The sequence below is a fragment of the Oncorhynchus mykiss genome, chromosome 28 (genome assembly GCF_057628025.1).
Source record: "Oncorhynchus mykiss isolate SJ-2025 chromosome 28, ASM5762802v1, whole genome shotgun sequence".
NCBI classification, from domain to species: Eukaryota; Metazoa; Chordata; class Actinopteri; order Salmoniformes; family Salmonidae; genus Oncorhynchus; species Oncorhynchus mykiss.
Genome location: NC_143049.1, coordinates 41,637,716 through 41,662,500, shown reverse-complemented (window position 1 = coordinate 41,662,500; position 24,785 = coordinate 41,637,716). Strand labels below are relative to the sequence as shown.

General features: G+C 42.1%; 1 protein-coding gene and 1 long non-coding RNA gene across 3 annotated transcripts in view; one reads left to right on the top strand and one right to left on the bottom strand.

Annotated features, from left to right (window-relative positions):
• Positions 1–2,146: 2,146 nt before the first annotated feature.
• Positions 2,147–24,245, top strand: LOC110509146 (NADH dehydrogenase [ubiquinone] flavoprotein 2, mitochondrial). 2 transcript variants are annotated; one of them, XM_036966460.2, is made up of 8 exons: positions 2,147–2,534; positions 3,172–3,234; positions 7,512–7,574; positions 7,775–7,891; positions 8,129–8,297; positions 11,087–11,196; positions 15,422–15,498; positions 23,913–24,245. In XM_036966460.2, exons 1-8 carry the CDS (start codon positions 2,493–2,495, stop codon positions 24,004–24,006), a joined length of 735 nt encoding a protein of 244 aa, XP_036822355.2. In that variant the 5' UTR covers positions 2,147–2,492; the 3' UTR covers positions 24,007–24,245. The 2 variants fall into 2 exon arrangements, with proteins under 2 accessions (XP_036822355.2, XP_090082141.1); XM_090226015.1 differs by lacking the exon at positions 11,087–11,196 and having other exon boundaries at positions 2,389–2,534.
• Positions 3,448–24,785, bottom strand: part of LOC110509147 (uncharacterized) — a 34,674-nt gene continuing 13,336 nt past the window's right edge. The window contains exon 2 of the long non-coding RNA XR_002471405.3: positions 3,448–8,335. This is a non-coding gene — a long non-coding RNA (uncharacterized LOC110509147). The remainder of the gene's footprint in view (positions 8,336–24,785) is intronic.

Below are 24,785 nucleotides of genomic sequence, written 5' to 3'. Positions count from 1 at the left end.
TGTCCACCTCCCTCCCTCTCTCTCTCCCTGTCCACCTCCCTCCCCCCCTCTCCCTGTCCACCTCCCTCCCTCTCTCTCCCTGTCCACCTCCCTCCCTCTCTCTCTCCCTGTCCACTTCCCTCCCTCTCTCTCTCCCTGTCCACCTCCCTCCCCCTCTCACTCCCTGTCCACCTCCCTCCCTCTCTCTCTCCCTGTCCACCAACCTCCCTCCCTCTCTCTCTCCCTGTCCACCTCCTTCCCTCTCTCTCTCCCTGTCCACTTCCCTCCCTCTCTCTCTCCCTGTCCACCAACCTCCCTCCCTCTCTCTCTCCCTGTCCACCTCCCTCCCTCTCTCTCTCTCCCTGTCCACCTCCCTCCCTCTCTCACTCCCTGTCCACCAACCTACCTCTCTCTCTCTCTCTCTCTCTCTCTCTCTCCCTGTCCACCAACCCCTCTCTCTCTCTCTCTCTCTTTCTCTCTCCCTGTCCACCAACCCCTCTCTCTCTCTCTCTCTCTATAGAACACTATAACAATATAGAACACTATAACACTATAACAATATAGAACACTATAACAATATAGAACACTATAACACTATAACACTATAACACTATAACAATATAGAACACTATAACAATATAGAACACTATAATAATATAGAACACTATAACACTATAACAATATAGAACACTATAACACTATAACACTATAACACTATAACACTAGAACACTAGAACAATATAGAACACTATAACAATATAGAACACTATAATAATATAGAACACTGCAACAATATAGAACACTATAACAATATAGAACACTATAACAATATAGAACACTATAACACTATAACAATATAGAACACTATAACAATATAGAACACTATAACACTATAACAATATAGAACACTAAAACAATATAGAACACTATAACAATATAGAACACTATAACAATATAGAACACTATAACAATATAGAACACTATAACACTATAACAATATAGAACACCTGTTGTTCTCGTCGCATGTGACTAATACAATTTGATTTGATATAAACTATTGGAACCAAGACTTACAAAGAACTGATATTGTCACAAGATGGAGGGACAGTTGGATCATAACTAACTAAATTACAGTTAACGAAAATCTACGCTTAATCCAGTATCAACTAATGTATAGAATTCATTATACAAGTGACAAAGTTCACAAAATCTAGTAGCACAACGGCAGAGTCATGTCTTAAGCGTAAAACTAACAATGACTCAATAATCCATACCTTCTGGGAATGTTATGATGTCATAAAGTTATGGGCGGAGTTAGAAAGTTGAAACTAACTCAATAATCCATGCCTTCTGGGAATGTTAGAAAGTCCAACAGTTGGCTGTCAGAAGTATTACAACGTAAATGTACTTTTTAATCCGTCTCTCTGCAGATTTCTCGACACGACATATGAGGGTGCAGTGAGATACCTGACGGGTTGGACGACACTTTTATCGTCAATCATCTTGAAAAAGATTTTACAAAAAAACAACTTGGAAATCCACCAATCCTCCGTCATTAACACAATGGAAAGGTCAAATGCTGTATTATCTAAATGTGCATGGGCGATGAAGAGAAACAAAATGGTGCAGTTTGAGGCCATGTGGAGGAGAGACATCCCGAGGGGTTCGTGCTGATTGTACGGAGATTGTGACAGCCGGTTAAATGGCGTCCCTTGAGAAAGCAAGAACAAGATGTACAAGATGTATGTCAAGAGAAGTGCAGTATTATCACAAGGAGACGTATACTTGGAATACGGAGGAGGAATGGAGGGGAAAAAGAGAGGCAGAGGAGGTCTGAGAGAGAGAGAGGGAGGAAGAGGGTGAGCTTGAGTCAGTTAAAAATGGCAGAAGAAAGGGAGATGTTTGTTAAAGAAGAACGGTAGAAAGTTTAAACAGACTGAGCTGAAGACAGGAGGAGAAATGGAAGTGAATGAGGTCGAAGTATCTGAGGTGGTAGGTGTGGTGAAGTTCTCGGAGCCCGAGGCTTGCACCGAGAGTCAGGATAAAAATGAGTCTGTGACAGTTTCAAGCAAACTATAAGGGAGTTGTACTCCAGTCTATTAGGTGGCGGTAATGCAACATTTATTGGATACCGACCACCGTTAAACTTCATCGAAGAAGAATATGTGCCAGAGAACGATATGGGCGCTGGAGATCGGGGTGTGAGAATGTAGATCTTGGCAGGTGTGATGTAATTGTCATTTGTATTGTAACAAAAACAAATCTTATGCAGAAGTTCATGCAAATACATAATTTAAGATGATTCAATCGGTATATATTCTGTAATCTCATTATGGAGAGAAGTTTAGACAGAAAATAATTTGCTTCACACTGCCAATAATTTCGATCTGTGGTAGATTAGTTTTTGACGTAGCGTAAACCAGACCCTCTCAATCGAGCTGTGTTGATATCGGGCCATTGCTGTGGTCACATAAGTGTTGTGTCAAGGGGGCAAAACCAGCTACGCTTTGAAGATGTTTCTATCTTCTGCATTTCGATCTGCTGTTTCCCTAACGGTATGCCTGTAACAAAGTACTCGTGTTAGGCTAATTCTAGAAATGGAGAACCGGTAGTTATGTTTGATGATGAAGAAAGAGATATGTTGCATGACACTTGACAAGGACAAGCGGCCTAGCTAACACGATAGTTACTCATTAGAGTAATGATTTAGTTCAATATTAATGTGAACAATACTATTGTTTGAATACTTGTGAAAATATATATTGTCCTTGCATGTTAACTTGCTACTATAGCTGGCTGTGTTTTTCTGACTGGTCAAGTTAGTTACGGTAAAGAGCCTTGCACCGTTAGCTGACTGACTAGTTCATAAACACTACAAACTGATGCACTGCTACATCGCAACTTCTTCATCGTTTTGAATCACACTGATCAGAATCGTCACTGTTGCATCCCTCGTTCAGCCAAACCTTCCTGATAGTGTTGAAGTCATTTATCGTGGACAGATTCTAACAGGAAGTGACGAGAGACGTTTAATTCTGGGTGACCCGAGATTAGTATCGGAAGTCTTTTAATCAAAATGTTTTCATGTAGACCCTATAATGTGTCTTGGTTGGTATTCCACAGAATCAAACCTTCTAGTGCACATGATCAGTTGATATGATACGTGTCTTCTCTTCTTCCCCATGTTCCCAGGCTAGGCAGGTCAGGAGCGTTCACCAGTCTGCTGCCAGAGCTGGAGCTGGGGGCATCTTCGTGGTGAGTGCAGGATCTGGAACCTCATAGCTTGGTTCTAGGTTTGAGCATTTCAATTGGACTGTTTGAGGAGTCACACGTTTTTTTTTAAATGCATTTATCTATATATGCCAACAGTGTGTAACAATGCTTCATTTACAATCACCGTTACAGATAACTAATGCTAATTGCTAAATTGCCTCATACAGTACCAGTCAAAAGTTTGGACACATCTACTCATTCCAGGGTTTTTCTTTATTTTTACTATTTTCTACATTGGCAAAATAATAGTGAAGACATCAAAACTATGAGAAAACACATTATGTCAAACCTGCATTGTTGGTTAAGGGCTTGTAAAGCATTTCACTAAGGTGACAAATAACATTTGATTTGGATCATGTAGTAACCAAAAAAAAGTGTTAAACAAATCAAAACATATTTATATTTGATGATTCTTAAAATGGCTCACACTCTTGGCATTATTGATGAAGCCTTGTCCAAAAAATTCACCATCTCGTGCACGGTCTAGCCTATGTTCAGTTTCAGAAGGAGAACTTTGATAGCTTTCTACTACTTTAATTGATTTGATTAAAAACAATATATTTCTTGCCCATGATGTATTTATCAGAGTTATTGACCTCACAATAAGCCAGATTAAAGTAACTTATATTGTGGTGCTGAAACAGAGTAGCGGCATGTGCTCTGTAGAGGGTCTATCACTTGGAGGTGCTCTGTAGCGGGTCTATCAGCAACGTCGATAGACTAGAAAAGGCCAGTATCGGCCTGACATATCGGCTCGGCCGTTCGTTTGTTAGTACATGGTGCAAATGTAGTATAGTGCAGTTATATATTTTGCAAGTCAATGATACATGTAACTGCCAAAATAAAGGAAACACCAAGTGTGTTCAATGCAGTTTGGCATAGATTCTACAAGTGTTCTGGAACTCTGGCGTAGATTCTACAAGTGTTGTGGAACTCTGGAGTAGATCCTACAAGTGTTCTGGAACTCTGGCGTAGATCCTACAAGTGTTCTGGAACTCTGGCGTCGCATCCCTCCTATATTCTTCCATGAGAAATGACATAATTTGGTGTTTTGTTGATGGTGTAAAACACGGTCTCAGGCGCCGCTCCAGAATCTCCCATAAGCGTTCAATTGGGTTGAGATCTGGAGTCTGAGACGGCTCATCAAACCATTCAGTGACCACTGGTGCCCTGTGGATGGGGGGCATTGTCATTCTATGAGGGCATAGCCATGGTAGCTAAAATAATGGCCTGCACAGCATTTCTATACATGACCCTAAGCATGATGGGATGTTAATTGCTTAATGAACTCACCTGTGTGGAAGCATCTGCTTTTAATACTCTGTGTATCCCTCATTTGTGTTTCCCTTTTTGGGGGTAGTTACCTGTATATGATCCTTTCTTTGATAAGCCACTTTTCATAACTGCTAGTGTAGAGGACGCTGTGTGTCAGTGTAGATAGAGGACGCTGTGTGTCAGTGTAGATAGAGGACGCTGTGTGTCAGTGTAGATAGAGGACGCTGTGTGTCAGTGTAGATAGAGGACGCTGTGTGTCAGTGTAGATAGAGGACGCTGTGTGTCAGTGTAGATAGAGGACGCTGTGTGTCAGTGTAGATAGAGGACGCTGTGTGTCAGTGTAGATAGAGGACGCTGTGTGTCAGTGTAGATAGAGGACGCTGTGTGTCAGTGTAGATAGAGGACGCTGTGTGTCAGTGTAGGGTTTCCCAAGGGGTGCACAGTTTGGTTTTTGCCCCTCTAACACTACATAGCTGATTCAAAAAAATCAACTCATCATTAAGCTTTGATCATTTGAATCAGCTGTGTAGTGTTAAACCAAAATGGGCAAAACCCAAAATGTGCACCCAAGGACTGCCAATGTAAACTACAATCAAATCCGTTTTGAAATGATGCATTTAGTCAGATTTAAATAAAACATGGGTAGGAGTATTACACTACTGTCCACAAGGGGGCAGTGTACAGAGGTAGAGACAAGTTTATGCACCCCCACTGTCTGTCGTGCCACAATGTGTTGTTGGATACAACTGTCCCTCAGGGAAGAGGTACAGGATACATCTCAATAGCCTTTACCAGGGGTACTCAACAGCAGTCCAGAGCCTGCTGGTTCTCTGTTCTACCTGATCGTTAATATCACCCACCTGGTGTACCAGGTTTAACTCAGTCCCTGATTAGAGGGGAATCACCCACCTGGTGTCCCAGGTCTAAACCAGACCCTGATTAGAGGGGAATCACCCACCTGGTGTCCCAGGTCTAAACCAGACCCTGATTAGAGGGGACTCACCCACCTGTTGTCCCTGGTCTAAACCAGTCCCTGATTAGAGGGGAATCACCCACCTGGTGTCCCAGGTCTAAACTAGACCCTGATTAGAGGGGAATCACCCACCTGGTGTCCCAGGTCTAAACTAGTCCCTGATTAGAGGGGAATCACCCACCTGGTGTCCCAGGTCTAAACCAGACCCTGAATAGAGGGGAATCACCCACCTGGTGTCCCAGGTCTAAACCAGTCCCTGATTAGAGGGGAATCACCCACCTGGTGTCCCAGGTCTAAACCAGACCCTGATTAGAGGGGAATCACCCACCTGGTGTCCCAGGTCTAAACCAGACCCTGATTAGAGGGGAATCACCCACCTGGTGTCCCAGGTCTAAACCAGACCCTGATTAGAGGGGAATCACCCACCTGGTGTCCCAGGTCTAAACCAGACCCTGATTAGAGGGGAATCACCCACCTGGTGTCCCAGGTCTAAACCAGACCCTGATTAGAGGGGACTCACCCACCTGGTGTCCCTGGTCTAAACCAGTCCCTGAATAGAGGGGAATCACCCACCTGGTGTCCCAGGTCTAAACCAGACCCTGATTAGAGGGGAATCACCCACCTGGTGTCCCAGGTCTAAACCAGACCCTGATTAGAGGGGAATCACCCACCTGGTGTCCCAGGTCTAAACCAGTCCCTGATTAGAGGGGAATCACCCACCTGGTGTCCCAGGTCTAAACCAGACCCTGATTAGAGGGGAATCACCCACCTGGTGTCCCAGGTCTAAACCAGACCCTGATTAGAGGGGAATCACCCACCTGGTGTCCCAGGTCTAAACCAGTCCCTGATTAGAGGGGAATCACCCACCTGGTGTCCCTGGTCTAAACCAGTCCCTGAATAGAGGGGAATCACCCACCTGGTGTCCCTGGTCTAAACCAGTCCCTGAATAGAGGGGAATCACCCACCTGGTGTCCCTGGTCTAAACCAGACCCTGATTAGAGGGAAATCACCCACCTGGTGTCCCAGGTCTAAACCAGACCCTGATTAGAGGGGAATCACCCACCTGGTGTCCCAGGTCTAAACCCCTCCCTGATTAGAGGGGAATCACCCACCTGGTGTCCCTGGTCTAAACCAGTCCCTGAATAGAGGGGAATCACCCACCTGGTGTCCCAGGTCTAAACCAGACCCTGATTAGAGGGGAATCACCCACCTGGTGTCCCAGGTCTAAACCAGACCCTGAATAGAGGGGAATCACCCACCTGGTGTCCCAGGTCTAAACCAGACCCTGATTAGAGGGGAATCACCCACCTGGTGTCCCAGGTCTAAACCAGACCCTGATTAGAGGGGAATCACCCACCTGGTGTCCCAGGTCTAAACCAGACCCTGATTAGAGGGGAATCACCCACCTGGTGTCCCAGGTCTAAACCAGTCCCTGATTAGAGGGGAATCACCCACCTGGTGTCCCAGGTCTAAACCAGACCCTGATTAGAGGGGAATCACCCACCTGGTGTCCCAGGTCTAAACCAGACCCTGATTAGAGGGGACTCACCCACCTGGTGTCCCTGGTCTAAACCAGTCCCTGAATAGAGGGGAATCACCCACCTGGTGTCCCAGGTCTAAACCAGACCCTGATTAGAGGGGAATCACCCACCTGGTGTCCCAGGTCTAAACCAGACCCTGATTAGAGGGGAATCACCCACCTGGTGTCCCAGGTCTAAACCAGACCCTGATTAGAGGGGAACAATGACAAAATGCAGTGGAACTGGCTGGGAGGTCCAGAGTTGAGTCTGAGTGGCCTGAGGGATTCGTCTCCTATTCTTTACCACGCCTTCTAAATGATCTATGGAAATATCGTCTTTTCCTTTACACGTCTGCTTCGTTACCACATTTAACAGTTTAACTTAACACGTTTTAGTTTGTGCCTGGTAAGTCAAATGTCTTATGAAACTCAGTGAGATATCGCTGTTCATCAATGTGATGACTGATGTGATGCTTTTTTCCTCTACTGTAGCACAGAGATACTCCCGAAAACAACCCAGACACTCCCTTTGAGTTCACAACGGAGAACCTGAAGGTGAGTCGACGAGAACACGACCGTCAGAGAAATACCTGCACGTCAGACTCCACTTTGAAAACCATCACTTTTATCACATCTTTATAAATCGTTTTGAACAGGAAGCTTTATATATATATAAAAAAAAGGTCACATTCTCTGTTCTTGTGGACATCATATAGCCTCACTAATGAAAAAGCTGTTTTGTCGTTGTTTTTTAGAGGATTGATGCTATCATTAGTATGTACCCAGAGGGCCACAAGCAGGCCGCCACCATCCCCGTGTTGGACCTGGCTCAGAGACAGCATGGATGGCTCCCCATCTCAGCCATGAACAAGGTCATTCATCAATCTATCAATCAATATCCTGAGGCATCGGTCTGTTTTTAGAATAGAGTATGTTCTTTATTTTTTTTTTTGCTGCTGTTTGGCAACGATTTGTAGAACGATAGAATTCGACAGAACCTGTGTAGACTTGGGGTGTGTTCAGTACTCCATCCATTATTAGATTAACGCTCCTACTGTCCACGAGCCTTCATTTTTCAGAATTGTTTCTCTCTCTCTCTTTTCTCCCAGGTGGCCGAGGTGCTTGAGGTCCCTCCGATGAGGATCTATGAGGTAGCGACGTTCTACACCATGTTCCTGAGGCAGCCGGTGGGCAAGTACCACATCCAGATCTGCACTACAACTCCCTGCATGCTTTGCGACTCCGACAGCATCCTGGAGGCCCTCCAGAACAAACTGGGTAAGAGGTCGACTGTCCCGTTTGGTTCACAGACGAACCTAGAATGAAGGGGATTCAAGTGGAGATGGAAAACAGATGTCTTGACTGCGTATATTTATGACAGATGAACAACATGGAAGTTCTGCAAATACAAACATCAGGGAAAAACATTTTATCCAAAATCCGTTAATTGAAATAAATGCATTAGGCCCTAATCTATGGATTTCACATGACTGGGAATACAGATATGCTTTTGTTGGTAACCTTAAACTAAAAAGTAAGGGGCGTGGATCAGAAAACCAGCCAGTATCTGGTGTGACAAACCATTTGCCTCAATGTAGCACGACACGTCTCCTTCACATAGAGTTGATCAGGCTGTTGGTTGTGGCATGTTGGGCCTCAGGATCTCGTCATTCAAAAGTGCATTCAAACTGCCATTGATAAAATGCAATTGTTCGTTGTCCGTAGTTTATGTCTGCCCATACCATAACCCCACCGCCACCATGGGGCACTCTGTTCACAACGTTGACATCAGCAAACCGATCGCTCACACAACGCCATACACCTGGTCTGTGAATGTGAGGCCGGTTGGACATACTGCCAAATTCTCTAAAACGACGGCTTCTAGTAGAGAAATTAACATTCAATTCTCTGGCAACAGTTCTGGTCGACAGTCCTGCAGTCAGCATGCCAATTGCACGCTTCCTCAAAACTTGAACATCTGTGGCATTGTGTTTTGTAACAAAACTTTGACCCCAGCATAAGGTGCACCTGTGTAATGATAATGCTGTTTTATCAGTTTCTTGATATGCTACACCTGTCAAGTGGAAGGATTATCTTGACAAAGGAGAAATGCTCACTAAACAGGGATGTAAACAAATTTGTTTCACAACATTTTGGAGAAATAATTCTTGAATCTTTTATTTCAGCACATGTTTCAGGACCAACACTTGACATGTTGCATTTATATTATTGTTCTGTGTAGATGTGTTCACAGAAGCTTTAAGCTAGCTGTGGAGGAAAACAATTATTATGCTATATGTATTGTATTGAAATCATTGTTCTATTATTTAATCATGATGGGTAGACACAGCTTTCATTGTCCTATTATTTAGCCATAAGTAGACACAGCTTTCATTGTCCTATTATTTAGCCATAAGTAGACACAGCTTTCATTGTCCTATTATTTAGCCATAAGTAGACACAGCTTTCATTGTCCTATTATTTAGCCATAAGTAGACACAGCTTTCATTGTCCTATTATTTAGCCATAAGTAGACACAGCTTTCATTGTCCTATTATTTAGCCATAAGTAGACACAGCTTTCATTGTCCTATTATTTAGCCATAAGTAGACACAGCTTTCATTGTCCTATTATTTAGCCATAAGTAGACACAGCTTTCATTGTCCTATTATTTAGCCATAAGTAGACACAGCTTTCATTGTCCTATTATTTAGCCATAGGTAGACACAGCTTTCATTGTTCTATTTCCATGATAGGTAGACATATTAGGCAATAGAATTTGAAGTTTGTTCTGATCTCTTTAATATCGCCTGGGTGCCTGTCTGTTTCTGGTCTCTTTAATATAGCCTGGGTGCCCGTCTGTTTCTGATCTCTTTAATATAGCCTGGGTGCCCGTCTGTTTCTGATCTCTTTAATATAGCCTGGGTGCCTGTCTGTTTCTGGTCTCTTTAATATAGCCTGGGTGCCTGTCCGTTTCTGATCTCTTTAATATAGCCTGGGTGCCTGTCCGTTTCTGGTCTCTTAATATAGCCTGGGTGCCTGTCTGTTTCTGGTCTCTTAATATAGCCTGGGTGCCTGTCTGTTTCTGGTCCTTTAATATAGCCTGGGTGCCTGTCTGTTTCTAGTCCTTTAATATAGCCTGGGTGCCTGTCCGTTTCTGATCTCTTTAATATAGCCTGGGTGCCCGTCTGTTTCTGATCTCTTTAATATAGCCTGGGTGCCTGTCTGTTTCTGATCTCTTTAATATAGCCTGGGTGCCTGTCCGTTTCTGATCTCTTTAATATAGCCTGGGTGCCTGTCCGTTTCTGGTCTGTTGCCAGCTCCTTATGGAATGGATTAGGTAACAATACCAACAGATCTGAGACCCGGCTATCAAGATCCCAATTCTTCCATCAGATCAGTGTAATTAGTACTATGTTAAAGGCCCAGTGTAATCAAAAACATGATTGTTTTGTGTTTTTCTATATATATATATATATATATATATATATATATATATATATATATATATATATATATATATATATATATATATATATATATATATATATATTTATCTCCACACAGAGTTTGGAATAATACTGTGAAAATGATAATGCCCCATTTAGTGTAAGAACTGTTTGAAAAGACCACCTGACATTTCAACCTGTTTTAGTGGGATGGAGTTTTGGCCTACATGGTGACATCACCAGGCAGTAAATGTGTTAATAGACCAATAAGAAAGAGTTCCAAAACCTCTCTGCCAATAACAGCAAATTTTCACTTTTCCCCTCCCCACTCAGACCACTCCCAAACTGTCTTAGCTAGATTTTTGCTAAGAAGCTATTTATTTATATATATATATATATATATATATATATATATATATATATATATATATATATATATATATATATATATATATATATATATATATAAATATATATATATAAATATATAATTTATTTAAACATTTTCAATGAAAACAATCAGTGATGCTAAAAGTTACCCAGAAAACATTTAGATATTGAGATAAAAATGGCTACATTTGACCTTTTACATTTAAAAAAAAAAAAATTCTCCCTCAGGCATCAAGGTAGGAGGGATGACGTCAGACAAGATGTTCTCTCTAATAGAGGTGGAGTGTCTCGGTGCCTGTGTTAACGCTCCCATGGTCCAGATCAACGACAACTACTACGTGAGTTATTCTCTGCTTCACACAAAAAAACAACGATATACACGGAGTGGACAAAATATTAGGAACACTTTCCTAATATCGAGTTGCACCCTGTTTTGCCCTCAGAACAGTCTAAATTAGTCAGGGCATGGACACTTCAAGGTGTCAAGCGCTGGTCCATGTTGACTCCAACTGCTTTCCACAGTTGTGTTAATTTGGCTGGATGTCTTTTTGGGTGGTGGACCATTCTTGATACACACGGGAAACGGTTGTGTAGGAAAACCCAGCAGCGTTGCAGTTGTTGACACCCTCAAACTGGTGCTCCTGGCACCTACTACCATAGCCTGTTCAAAGTAGAGGTTGACCGAATAATCGGAATGGCCGATTAATTAGGGCCGATTTCAAGTTTTCATAACAATCGGAAATAGGTATTTTTGGGCGCCGATATAAAAAAAAATAATATATATATTATTTTTTAGACCTTTATTTAACTAGGCAAGTCAGTTAAGAACAAATTCTTATTTTCAATGACGGCCTAGGAACAGTGGGTTAACTGCCTTTTTCAGGGGCAGAACGACAGATTTTCACCTGGTCAGCTCGGGGGATCCAATCTTGCAACCGTACAGTTAACTAGCCCAACGCAATAACGACCTGCCTCTCTCTCGTTGCACTCCACAAGGAGACTGCCTGTTACGCGAATGCAGTAAGCCAAGGTAAGTTTCTAGCTAGCGTTAAACTTATCTTATAAAAAACAATCAATCATAATCACTAGTTAACTACACATGGTTGATGATATTACTAGATATTATCTAGCGTGTCCTGCATTGCATATAATCTGACTGAGCATACAAGTATCTAAGTATCTGACTGAGCGGTGGTAGGCAGAAAAACATTCATTCAAACAGCACTTTCGTGAGTTTTGCCAGCAGCTCTTCGTTGTGCATCAAGCATTGCGCTGTTTATGACTTCAAGCCTATCAACTCCCGAGATGAGGCTGGTGTAACCGAAGTGGAATGGCTAGCTAGTTAGCGGGGTGCGTGCTAATAGCGTTTCAAACGTCACTCGCTCTGAGCCTGTGGTTGTTTCCCTTGCCCTGCATGGGCAACGCTGCTTCGAGTGTGGCTGTTGTCGATGTGTTCCTGTTTCGAGCCCAGGTAGGAGCGAGGATAGGGACGGAAGCTATACTGTTACACTGGCAATACTAAAGTGCCTATAAGAACATCCAATAGTCAAAGGCTAATGAAATACAAATGGTATAGAGGGAAATAGTCCTATAATTCCTATAATAACTACAACCTAAAACTTCTTACCTGGGAATATTGAAGACTCATGTTAAAAGGAACCACCAGCTTTCATATGTTCTCATGTTCTGAGCAAGGAACTTAAACGTTAGCTTTCTTACATGGCACATATTGCACTTTTACTTTCTTCTCCAACACTTTGTTTTTCCATTATTTAAACCAAATTGAACATGTTTCATTATTTATTTAAGGCTAAATTGATTTTATTGATGTATTATATTAAGTTAAAATAAGTGCATTCAATATTGTTGTAATTGTCATTATTACAAATAAATTAATAATTGTCTGATTAATTGGTATCGGCTTTTTTGGTCCTCCAGTATCAGTATCTGCGTTGAAAAATCATATTCGGTCGACCTCTAGTTCAAAGGTAAATAGACTGGTGTTGTGGCGTTACTGGGTAAATAGACTGGTGTTGTGGCATTACTGGGTAAATAGACTGGTGTTGTGGCGATACTGGGTAAATAGACTGGTGTTGTGGCGATACTGGGTAAATAGACTGGTGTTGTGGCATTACTGGGTAAATAGACTGCTGTTGTGGCGATACTGGGTAAATAGACTGGTGTTGTGGCGATACTGGGTAAATAGACTGGTGTTGTGGCGATACTGGGTAAATAGACTGGTGTTGTGGCGATACTGGGTAAATAGACTGGTGTTGTGGCGATACTGGGTAAATAGACTGGTGTTGTGGCGTTACTGGGTAAATAGACTGCTGTTGTGGCGATACTGGGTAAATAGACTGGTGTTGTGGCGATACTGGGTAAATAGACTGGTGGTGTGGCGATACTGGGTAAATAGACTGCTGTTGTGGCGTTACTGGGTAAATAGACTGCTGTTGTGGCGTTACTGGGTAAATAGACTGCTGTTGTGGCGATACTGGGTAAATAGACTGGTGTTGTGGCGTTACTGGGTAAATAGACTGTTGTGGCATTACTGGGTAAATAGACTGGTGTTGTGGCGATACTGGGTAAATAGACTGGTGTTGTGGCGATACTGGGTAAATAGACTGGTGTTGTGGCATTACTGGGTAAATAGACTGGTGTTGTGGCGATACTGGGTAAATAGACTGGTGTTGTGGCGATACTGGGTAAATAGACTGGTGTTGTGGCGATACTGGGTAAATAGACTGGTGTTGTGGCGATACTGGGTAAATAGACTGGTGTTGTGGCGATACTGGGTAAATAGACTGGTGTTGTGGCGATACTGGGTAAATAGACTGGTGTTGTGGCGTTACTGGGTAAATAGACTGCTGTTGTGGCGATACTGGGTAAATAGACTGGTGTTGTGGCGATACTGGGTAAATAGACTGGTGTTGTGGCGATACTGGGTAAATAGACTGGTGTTGTGGCGATACTGGGTAAATAGACTGCTGTTGTGGCGATACTGGGTAAATAGACTGGTGGTGTGGCGATACTGGGTAAATAGACTGCTGTTGTGGCGTTACTGGGTAAATAGACTGCTGTTGTGGCGTTACTGGGTAAATAGACTGCTGTTGTGGCGATACTGGGTAAATAGACTGGTGTTGTGGCGATACTGGGTAAATAGACTGGTGTTGTGGCATTACTGGGTAAATAGACTGCTGGTGTGGCGATACTGGGTAAATAGACTGCTGTTGTGGCGTTACTGGGTAAATAGACTGGTGTTGTGGCGTTACTGGGTAAATAGACTCGTGTTGTGGCGATACTGGGTAAATAGACTGGTGTTGTGGCGATACTGGGTAAATAGACTGGTGTTGTGGCGTTACTGGTAAATAGACTGGTGTTGTGGCGTTACTGGGTAAATAGACTGGTGTTGTGGCGTTACTGGGTAAATAGACTGGTGTTGTGGCGTTACTGGGTAAATAGACTGGTGTTGTGGCGTTACTGGGTAAATAGACTGGTGTTGTGGCGATACTGGGTAAATAGACTGGTGTTGTGGCGATACTGGGTAAATAGACTGGTGTTGTGGCGTTACTGGTAAATAGACTGGTGTTGTGGCGTTACTGGTAAATAGACTGGTGTCGTGGCGTTACTGGGTAAATAGACTGGTGTCGTGGCGATACTGGGTAAATAGACTGGTGTCGTGGCGATACTGGGTAAATAGACTGGTGTTGTGGCGATACTGGGTAAATAGACTGGTGTTGTGGCGATACTGGGTAAATAGACTGGTGTTGTGGCGATACTGGGTAAATAGACTGGTGTTGTGGCGTTACTGGGTAAATAGACTGGTGTTGTGGCGTTACTGGGTAAATAGACTGGTGTTGTGGCGATACTGGGTAAATAGACTGGTGTTGTGGCGATACTGGGTAAATAGACTGGTGTTGTGGCGATACTGGGTAAATAGACTGGTGTTGTGGCGTTACTGGGTAAATAGACTGGTGTTGTGGCGTTACTGGGTAAATAGACTGGTGTTGTGGCGATACTGGGTAAATAGACTGGTGTTGTGGCGATATTGGGTAAATAGACTGGTGTTGTGGCGATACTGGGTAAATAGACTGGTGTTGTGGCGATACTGGGTAAATAGACTGGTGTTGTGGCGATACTGGGTAAATAGACTGGTGTTGTGGCGATACTGGGTAAATAGACTGGTGTTGTGGCGTTACTGGGTAAATAGACTGGTGTTGTGGCGTTACTGGGTAAATAGACTGGTGTTGTGGCGATACTGGGTAAATAGACTGGTGTTGTGGCGATACTGGGTAAATAGACTGGTGTTGTGGCGATACTGGGTAAATAGACTGGTGTTGTGGCGATACTGGGTAAATAGACTGGTGTTGTGGCGTTACTGGGTAAATAGACTGGTGTTGTGGCGTTACTGGGTAAATAGACTGGTGTTGTGGCGATACTGGGTAAATAGACTGGTGTTGTGGCGATACTGGGTAAATAGACTGGTGTTGTGGCGACTGGGTAAATAGACTGGTGTTGAGGCGATAGGATGTTATTGTGACGTTTCTGTCCTCTGCTTTCCAGGAAGACCTGAGTCCAAAAGATATCGATCAGATCATTGATGAGCTGAAAGCTGGGAACGTCCCTCCGCCTGGGCCCAGGTATGAATGTCTACCCTCCTGTCTGTCTCATGAACACAAACAGCATGTTGTTTAGCAGGGAACTATAAAGACGAGAACTGGACTGGTGCTCGTCCTGCCCCTGCAATGCAACGGCATTATGTTACTTGTCTAGCAGGGGAACTATGAAGACTGTTTAGGGATGTAACGATTTCACCATCGGTCCCTGGTTTAAATGTTTAAGATAGTAGTGCACTAGTCCGGGAGCTCAAACCCATCCAAATTAAGCATTCATGGGTCAGAAAACAGATTCAAAAGTTAGGAAAATCGGGCCTCCCGGGTGGCGCAGTGGTTAAGGGCGCTGTACTGCAGCGCCAACTGTGCCACCAGAGATTCGCGCCCAGGCTCTGTCGTAACCGGCCGCGACCGGGAGGTCCGTGGGGCGACGCACAATTGGCCTAGCGTCGTCCGGGTTAGGGAGGGGTTGGCCGGTAGGGATATCCTTGTCTCATCGCTCACCAGTGACTCCTGTGGCGGGCCGGGCGCAGTGCACGCTAACAAATGTTGCCAAGTGCACGGTGTTTCCTCCGACACATTGGTGCGGCTGGCTTCCGGGTTGGATGCGCGCTGTGTTAAGAAGCAGTGCGGCTGGTTGGGTTGTGTATCGGAGGACGCATGACTTTCAACCTTCGTCTCTCCCGAGCCCGTACGGGAGTTGTAGCGATGAGACAAGATAGTGCTACTAAAAAAAAACAATTGGATACCACGAAATTGGGGAGAAAACGGGGTAATAAAAAATGTTAAATAAAAAAAGTTATAAATCGCCGTTTCACTAATGTTTTTACTGTTTTGTCCCCCACCCCGAAAATATCTCCTATCTGTTGTGACCGAATTGATATGTCCTCTCCTTCAGTTTAGTAGCCTTATCGAACGCTATGCATGTAACTGCGTTGTAATAGGCTACTTGAGGAGTCGGCAACCTTTTCTCATGCCACTTCTACAGTTATGATTTTCACATTTTTTTGTGAAACAGTTTCATTTAATTTATAATAATGTCTTCATATCTCAATCAAAATTATATCCAAATCTAAATGAAGAATTATAATCCTAAAAAAGTTACTTCTATTGCGAATGCCAATATGTAAAAAATAATCTACATAAAGCCAACAAATAAAAACATTGCAGACTGCCGGTAGAAAATATCCTGATCCTGATTAAAAAAATATATATCCTAGAAATCACATTTGCTACATGGCCTGTCTGCAATGAATTTGAAACATTGTGTCAACTAACTTGGGTCAGCTTGCCAAGTGAACTTGCAACAATGTATAAAATATTCAGGACCGCTCAGTTTCCACAGCTGTAGGCTATTTGCTTACAGGATAAGAAGCCGTGCTTGACCTTGGCAGGAGCTCACCGGAGCGGAGTACCGGCGCCTCACCTTTTCTACTGCTTGAACTCCTGTTCCTCTTTATAGAATATTATCTAAAACAGTATTGCGGAGCTCCTGTTCCTCTTTATAGAATAGGATCTAAAACAGTATTGTGGAGCTCCTGTTCCTCTTTATAGAATATGATCTAAAACAGTATTGTGGAGCTCCCGTTCCTCTTAATAGGATCTAAAACAGTATTGTGGAGCTCCTGTTCCTCTTTATAGAATATGATCTAAAACAGTATTGTGGAGCTCCTGTTCCTCTTTATAGAATATGATCTAAAACAGTATTGTGGAGCTCCTGTTCCTCTTTATAGAATATGATCTAAAACAGTATTGTGGAGCTCCTGTTCCTCTTTATAGAATATGATCTAAAACAGTATTGCGGAGCTCCCGTTCCTCTTTATAGAATAGGATCTAAAACAGTATTGTGGAGCTCCCGTTCCTCTTTATAGAATAGGATCTAAAACAGTATTGCGGAGCTCCCGTTCCTCTTTATAGAATATGATCTAAAACAGTATTGTGGAGCTCCCGTTCCTCTTAATAGGATCTAAAACAGTATTGCGGAGCTCCCGTTCCTCTTTATAGAATAGGATCTAAAACAGTATTGTGGAGCTCCTGTTCCTCTTTATAGAATATGATCTAAAACAGTATTGTGGAGCTCCTGTTCCTCTTTATAGAATATGATCTAAAACAGTATTGTGGAGCTCCTGTTCCTCTTTATAGAATAGGATCTAAAACAGTATTGTGGAGCTCCTGTTCCTCTTTATAGAATATGATCTAAAACAGTATTGTGGAGCTCCTGTTCCTCTTTATAGAATATGATCTAAAACAGTATTGTGGAGCTCCTGTTCCTCTTTATAGAATATGATCTAAAACAGTATTGTGGAGTTCCTGTTCCTCTTTATAGAATATGATCTAAAACAGTATTGTGGAGCTCCTGTTCCTCTTTATAGAATATGATCTAAAACAGTATTGTGGAGCTCCCGTTCTTCTTAATAGGATCTAAAACAGTATTGTGGAGCTCCTGTTCCTCTTTATAGAATAGGATCTAAAACAGTATTGCGGAGCTCCCGTTCCTCTTTATAGAATATGATCTAAAACAGTATTGTGGAGCTCCCGTTCCTCTTAATAGGATCTAAAACAGTATTGTGGAGCTCCTGTTCCTCTTTATAGAATAGGATCTAAAACAGTATTGTGGAGCTCCCGTTCCTCTTAATAGGATCTAAAACAGTATTGCGGAGCTCCCGTTCCTCTTTATAGAATAGGATCTAAAACAGTATTGTGGAGTTCCTGTTCCTCTTTATAGAATATTATCTAAAACAGTATTGTGGAGTTCCTGTTCCTCTTTATAGAATATGATCTAAAACAGTATTGTGGAGCTCCTGTTCCTCTTTATAGAATAGGATCTAAAACAGTATTGTGGAGCTCCCGTTCCTCTTTATAGAATAGGATCTAAAACAGTATTGTGGAGCTCCCGTTCCTCTTTATAGAATATGATCTAAAACAGTATTGTGGAGCTCCTGTTCCACAATACTGTTTTAGATAATATTCTATAAAGAGGAACTCCTAAATATAATACAGTACCAGCATTCAAAATGAGTACCGGAACCTATTTCCAGTGGTGTAAAATACTCAAGTAGTTTTTTGGGTATCTTTACATTTACTTCACCATTCCTAAAGAAAATATTGTACTTTTTTAACTCACATACATCTTCCCTGACGAGCCAAATTACTCGTTACATTTTGAATGCTTAGCAGGACAGGGAAATTGACCCACGTATCAAGAGAACATCCCTGGTCATTCCTACTTCCTCTGGTCTGGCGGACTCACTAAACACACATGCATCTTTTGTAAATAACGTTGGGGTGTGCCCCTGGCTATCTATACATTTTAAAAACAAGAAAATTATGCCGTCTGGTTTGCTTAATATAAGGAATTTGAAATACTTTTGATACTTAAGTATCAAAAAGTAAATTTAAATGCTAAAATATACTTAAGTATATTTAAAACCAAATACTTTGACTTTTACTTTACTCAAGTACTATTTTACTGGGTGACTTGAGTAACTTTCTATTAGGGTATCTATACTTTTCCAATGGGGTACTTCTTCCATCACTGCATATTTCAGTCTAAGTCAAGCACTGATAAGAAGTAATCAGGTAGGACTATTTGTATGGATCAGAGCACTGATAAGAAGTAATCAGGTAGGACTATTTGTATGGTGTTTCCACTGGATCAGAGCATGACATTGTTCCCTTTCACGCTGAGTGGCTATCGAAAGGGAGAGAGCTGGAAAGATCTTTCTAATACATTGAGGAACTATTGTCATTTTCAATGGATGGAAAAACAGACTTCGTTCACTTTCTGTTTTGAGGTGAAGAAAATATTACTTTGAGAAGCTCCACAGCTCATTGGTAGTGGTGTGATTTAAGCCAATCAGATCCCCAAATGGGCACATTTATACGCCTAGGTTTGCATGCAGGTCATGTAGTCTATAGGTCTACTTCTATGTGTCATCAGGCCAGGCAGCCTATAGGTCTACTTCTATGTGTCATCAGGTAGTCTATAGGCCTACTTCTATGTGTCATCAGGCCAGGCAGCCTATAGGTCTACTTCTATGTGTCATCAGGCCAGGCAGCCTATAGGTCTACTTCTATGTGTCATCAGGTAGTCTATAGGCCTACTTCTATGTGTCATCAGGTTGTCTATAGGTCTACTTCTATGTGTCATCAGGTAGTCTATAGGTCTACTTCTATGTGTAATCAGGTAGTCTATAGGTCTACTTCTATGTGTCATCAGGTAGTCTATAGGTCTACTTCTATGTGTAATCAGGTAGTCTATAGGTCTACTTCTATGTGTCATCAGGCCAGGCAGCCTATAGGTCTACTTCTATGTGTCATCAGGTAGTCTATAGGCCTACTTCTATGTGTCGTGTCATCAGGTTGTCTATAGGTCTACTTCTATGTGTCATCAGGTAGTCTATAGGTCTACTTCTATGTGTCATCAGGTAGTCTATAGGTCTACTTCTATGTGTCATCAGGTTGTCTATAGGTCTACTTCTATGTGTCATCAGGTAGTCTATAGGTCTACTTCTATGTGTAATCAGGTAGTCTATAGGTCTACTTCTATGTGTCATCAGGCCAGGCAGCCTATAGGTCTACTTCTATGTGTCATCAGGCCAGGCAGCCTATAGGTCTACTTCTATGTGTCATCAGGTAGTCTATAGGCCTACTTCTATGTGTCATCAGGTTGTCTATAGGTCTACTTCTATGTGTCATCAGGTAGTCTATAGGTCTACTTCTATGTGTCATCAGGTAGTCTATAGGTCTACTTCCATGTGTAGTCAGGTTGTCTATAGGTCTACTTCTATGTGTCATCAGGTAGTCTATAGGTCTACTTCTATGTGTCATCAGGTAGTCTATAGGTCTACTTCTATGTGTCATCAGGTAGTCTATAGGTCTACTTCTATGTGTCATCAGGTAGTCTATAGGTCTACTTCTATGTGTCATCAGGTAGTCTATAGGTCTACTTCCATGTGTAGTCAGGTAGTCTATAGGTCTACTTCTATGTGTCATCAGGTAGTCTATAGGTCTACTTCTATGTGTCATCGGGTAGTCTATAGGTCTACTATATGCAGCTGTTGCAAGAGCACATTTTTCACTGGCTGTCGACCGGGTTTCAAAACCTTGATTGATTGGCAGGTTAAACTTCTTGAATTCAACCATTATTGGGTTCAAATACACATTTAGATTTGTGAACAGCCGTCCTCAACAACTACAATCCGTAAGGCGCAAATAGCTAAAAGACAGAGTAGTGGTGTGATTCACATCAATGAGCTAAGTAGATATCAATAATAAGTGATATCTGTATCGCTGTAGACTACACCACTACTGTGCTCTTGCAACAGCTGCATAGTGTGGATCCCAGCCTATAGAATAACAGTGTGGATCCCAGCCTATAGAATAACAGTGTGGATCCCAGCCTATAGAATAACAGTGTGGATCCCAGCCTATAGAATAACAGTGTGGATCCCAGCCTATAGAATAACAGTGTGGATCCCAGCCTATAGAATAACAGTGTGGATCCCAGCCTGTAGAATAACAGTGTGGATCCCAGCCTATAGAATAACAGTGTGGATCCCAGCCTATAGAATAACAGTGTGGATCCCAGCCTATAGAATAACAGTGTGGATCCCAGCCTATAGAATAACAGTGTGGATCCCAGCCTATAGAATAACAGTGTGGATCCCAGCCTATAGAATAACAGTGTGGATCCCAGCCTATAGAACAACAGCTGTATAGTGTGGATCCCAGCCTATAGAACAACAGCTGCATAGTGAGGATCCCAGCCTATAGAATAACAGTGTGGATCCCAGCCTATAGAACAACAGCTGCATAGTGTGGATCCTAGCCTATAGAATAACAGTGTGGATCCCAGCCTATAGAATAACAGTGTGGATCCCAGCCTATAGAACAACAGCTGTATAGTGTGGATCCCAGCCTATAGAACAACAGCTGCATAGTGTGGATCCCAGCCTATAGAATAACAGTGTGGATCCCAGCCTATAGAATAACAGTGTGGATCCCAGCCTATAGAATAACAGTGTGGATCCCAGCCTATAGAATAACAGTGTGGATCCCAGCCTATAGAATAACAGTGTGGATCCCAGCCTATAGAATAACAGTGTGGATCCCAGCCTATAGAACAACAGCTGCATAGTGAGGATCCCAGCCTATAGAATAACAGTGTGGATCCCAGCCTATAGAATAACAGTGTGGATCCCAGCCTATAGAACAACAGCTGTATAGTGTGGATCCCAGCCTATAGAACAACAGCTGCATAGTGAGGATCCCAGCCTATAGAATAACAGTGTGGATCCCAGCCTATAGAATAACAGTGTGGATCCCAGCCTATAGAACAACAGCTGCATAGTGTGGATCCCAGCCTATAGAATAACAGTGTGGATCCCAGCCTATAGAATAACAGTGTGGATCCCAGCCTATAGAACAACAGCTGTATAGTGTGGATCCCAGCCTATAGAACAACAGCTGCATAGTGAGGATCCCAGCCTATAGAATAACAGTGTGGATCCCAGCCTATAGAATAACAGTGTGGATCCCAGCCTATAGAATAACAGTGTGGATCCCAGCCTATAGAATAACAGCTGCATAGTGTGGATCCCAGCCTATAGAACAACAGCTGCATAGTGAGGATCCCAGCCTATAGAATAACAGCTGCATAGTGTGGATCCCAGCCTACAGAACAACAGCTGCAATCAGTCCTCCATGACAACACAATCATAAACAACAATCAGTCCTCCATGACAACACAATCATAAACAACAATCAGTCCTCCATGACAACACAATCATAAACAACAATCAGTCCTCCATGACAACACAATCATAAACAACAATCAGTCCTCCATGACAACACAATCATAAACAACAATCAGTCCTCCATGACAACACAATCATAAACAACAATCAGTCCTCCATGACAACACAATCATAAACAACAATCAGTCCTCCATGACAACACAATCATAAACAACAATCAGTCCTCCATGACAACACAATCAAACAACAATCAGTCCTCCATGACAACACAATCATAAACAACAATCAGTCCTCCATGACAACACAATCATAAACAACAATCAGTCCTCCATGACAACACAATCATAAACAACAATCAGTCCTCCATGACAACACAATCATAAACAACAGAGCAGGCTAATAAGTCCTTAGTTTTGGGGTCATGCTCAGGTAAAACTATTTAGATAATCTATACTTCCACATATCCAGGTCCTGTTCTTGAAGGTCAAGGGGTATAACATTTATTGTAATGACTGGAAATCTGAGGATGGGGACTTTGGTTTTTAATTGTAAAGATATAATTGAAATGTATTATTATGTTGTAGAAAGCGATGGGTTAGAAGAAGTCTACATCACCAACCCATACAACCCATAATGTAAAATGTAACATCCATATATATGGCCAGTTATGTCAACTTCAACATGGACTTATTCTGCAATAGATGTCGTTCAATTGGTAACATACATTTATGTCTTCTTCTATTGCCTCTTAAGGGGAAAGTAATCTAAAAGTAACTGAATGTAATCAGATTAAGTTACTGAGTTTTGGGGGTAATGATTTACAACCGGACAGGGTAACTAGTAACTAACGGATTACATTTAGAGAGTCACCTACCCAGCCCCTGTGCATAGAGAATACACAGCGAGTAGCAGCAGTATAGAAACCAAAGGGGTGTCGGTGGTGTCAGCGGTGTCGGTGGTGCCGGTAGTGCCGGTGGTGTCGGCGGTGTCGGTGCAATCCAAGAGGCCATTTCATTCATTGTTCTGTTAACTGCTGGACGAAAACAAACTCGACCAGTCGACTAAATGGGTTCAGCCCTAAAGTTAACGTTCCTGTATCGTAACAGAGCCCATGTGTATATATAGATGTGTATGTATACATGTGTGTGTGTGTGTGTAGATGTGTATATAGATGCATATTGAATGGTTCATGAAATGAGAGATGCACATCCCTATAAAATGTTAGACAATCACTAGTGCTTGTTAAACACACAAAGGGTTGATGGTTGAATACTACTAGTAGGTTTTTACTGTATTTTTTAAATATTTTTAAACATGTATTTTACCTAACCATCCTGATGAATGAGAACTTCTCAACTGGCCTACCTGGTTAAATAAAGGTGTTCTCAACTAGCCTACCTGGTTAAATAAAGGTGTTCTCAACTGGCCTACCTGGTTAAATAAAGGTGTTCTCAACTGGCCTACCTGGTTAAATAAAGGTGAAATTAAAAATTAAAACATATTCCAGGCTTTGGAGCTCAGGCCTCAATAGAATGCTGTGGTTTATCAGTGAATTAAATGACTAATGATACACTTGACCAGGGTTTGATTATTTCATCTAGAATGAAATATACTGTATATAGACTCACATTATTTATATATATATATATATATATATATATAATTTATTTTTTTATCTTCCAGGAACGGGCGTTTCTCCTGCGAGCCAGCAGGAGGACTGACGAGTCTGTCTGAGCCTCCCCCTGGACCTGGTTTCGGTGTCAGAGCTGATCTATAGAGACCTACAGTGTATTTCAACAAGTCCCTAGCCCCTATATAGTGCACTACCCGAAGCCCACAGGGCTCCAGTTCAAAGTAGTGTATCGGATGCCTTTTAAAAAAATATATATATATATATATATATATATATATATATATATATATATATATCACACTGTATAAGAACCGTTCTGTTCAGGGGAACACCTAACTTCACAGTGGAAATAATGTAATATTGTAAATAAAATGTCAATGTGCTCATGGGTGTCAGACTGTCTCCTTGTGTGTCAATTTAGATAAGACACTAATTATCTGTCTCAAAGAGAAATCTAGGTCGACACCGATTTGATACAGTATTTCTATTAGAAAACGTTTACTACACCACACTGTCAACGACATGCAGATCAAGAAACTATGAATCATTTAAAAGTCAGAAAGAATAGGAACTCATATGTGAATTTTGTTAAAGTTGCCACAAGCCTCACACAAAAATGTATTCTTATTGAGAGCATCAATTGATGGGGTAAAATGCGTACAGTACCAGTCAAAAGTGGACACACCTAGTCATTCCAGGGTTTTCCATTATTGTTTTACTATTTTCTACATTGTAGAATAGAAGAAAAACTAAGAAATAACACATGGAATCAAAAGTATTACATCAAAAATATTTTTGAGATTCTTCAAAGTAGCCACCTTTTGGCTTAATGACAACTTTGCACACTCTTGGCATTCTCTCAACCAGCTTCACGAGGTAGTCACCTGGAATGCATTTCAATTAACAGGTGTGCCTTGTTTGAG

Excerpts from the sequence above, each read along its gene's own strand:
- LOC110509146 (XM_036966460.2), top strand. The coding sequence starts at position 2,493 with ATGTTTCTATCTTCTGCATTTCGATCTGCTGTTTCCCTAACG. Across the intron at positions 7,575-7,774 it reads TCACAACGGAGAACCTGAAG|AGGATTGATGCTATCATTAG; the intron begins GTGAGTCGACGA and ends GTTGTTTTTTAG. Across the intron at positions 8,298-11,086 it reads GGCCCTCCAGAACAAACTGG|GCATCAAGGTAGGAGGGATG; the intron begins GTAAGAGGTCGA and ends ATTCTCCCTCAG.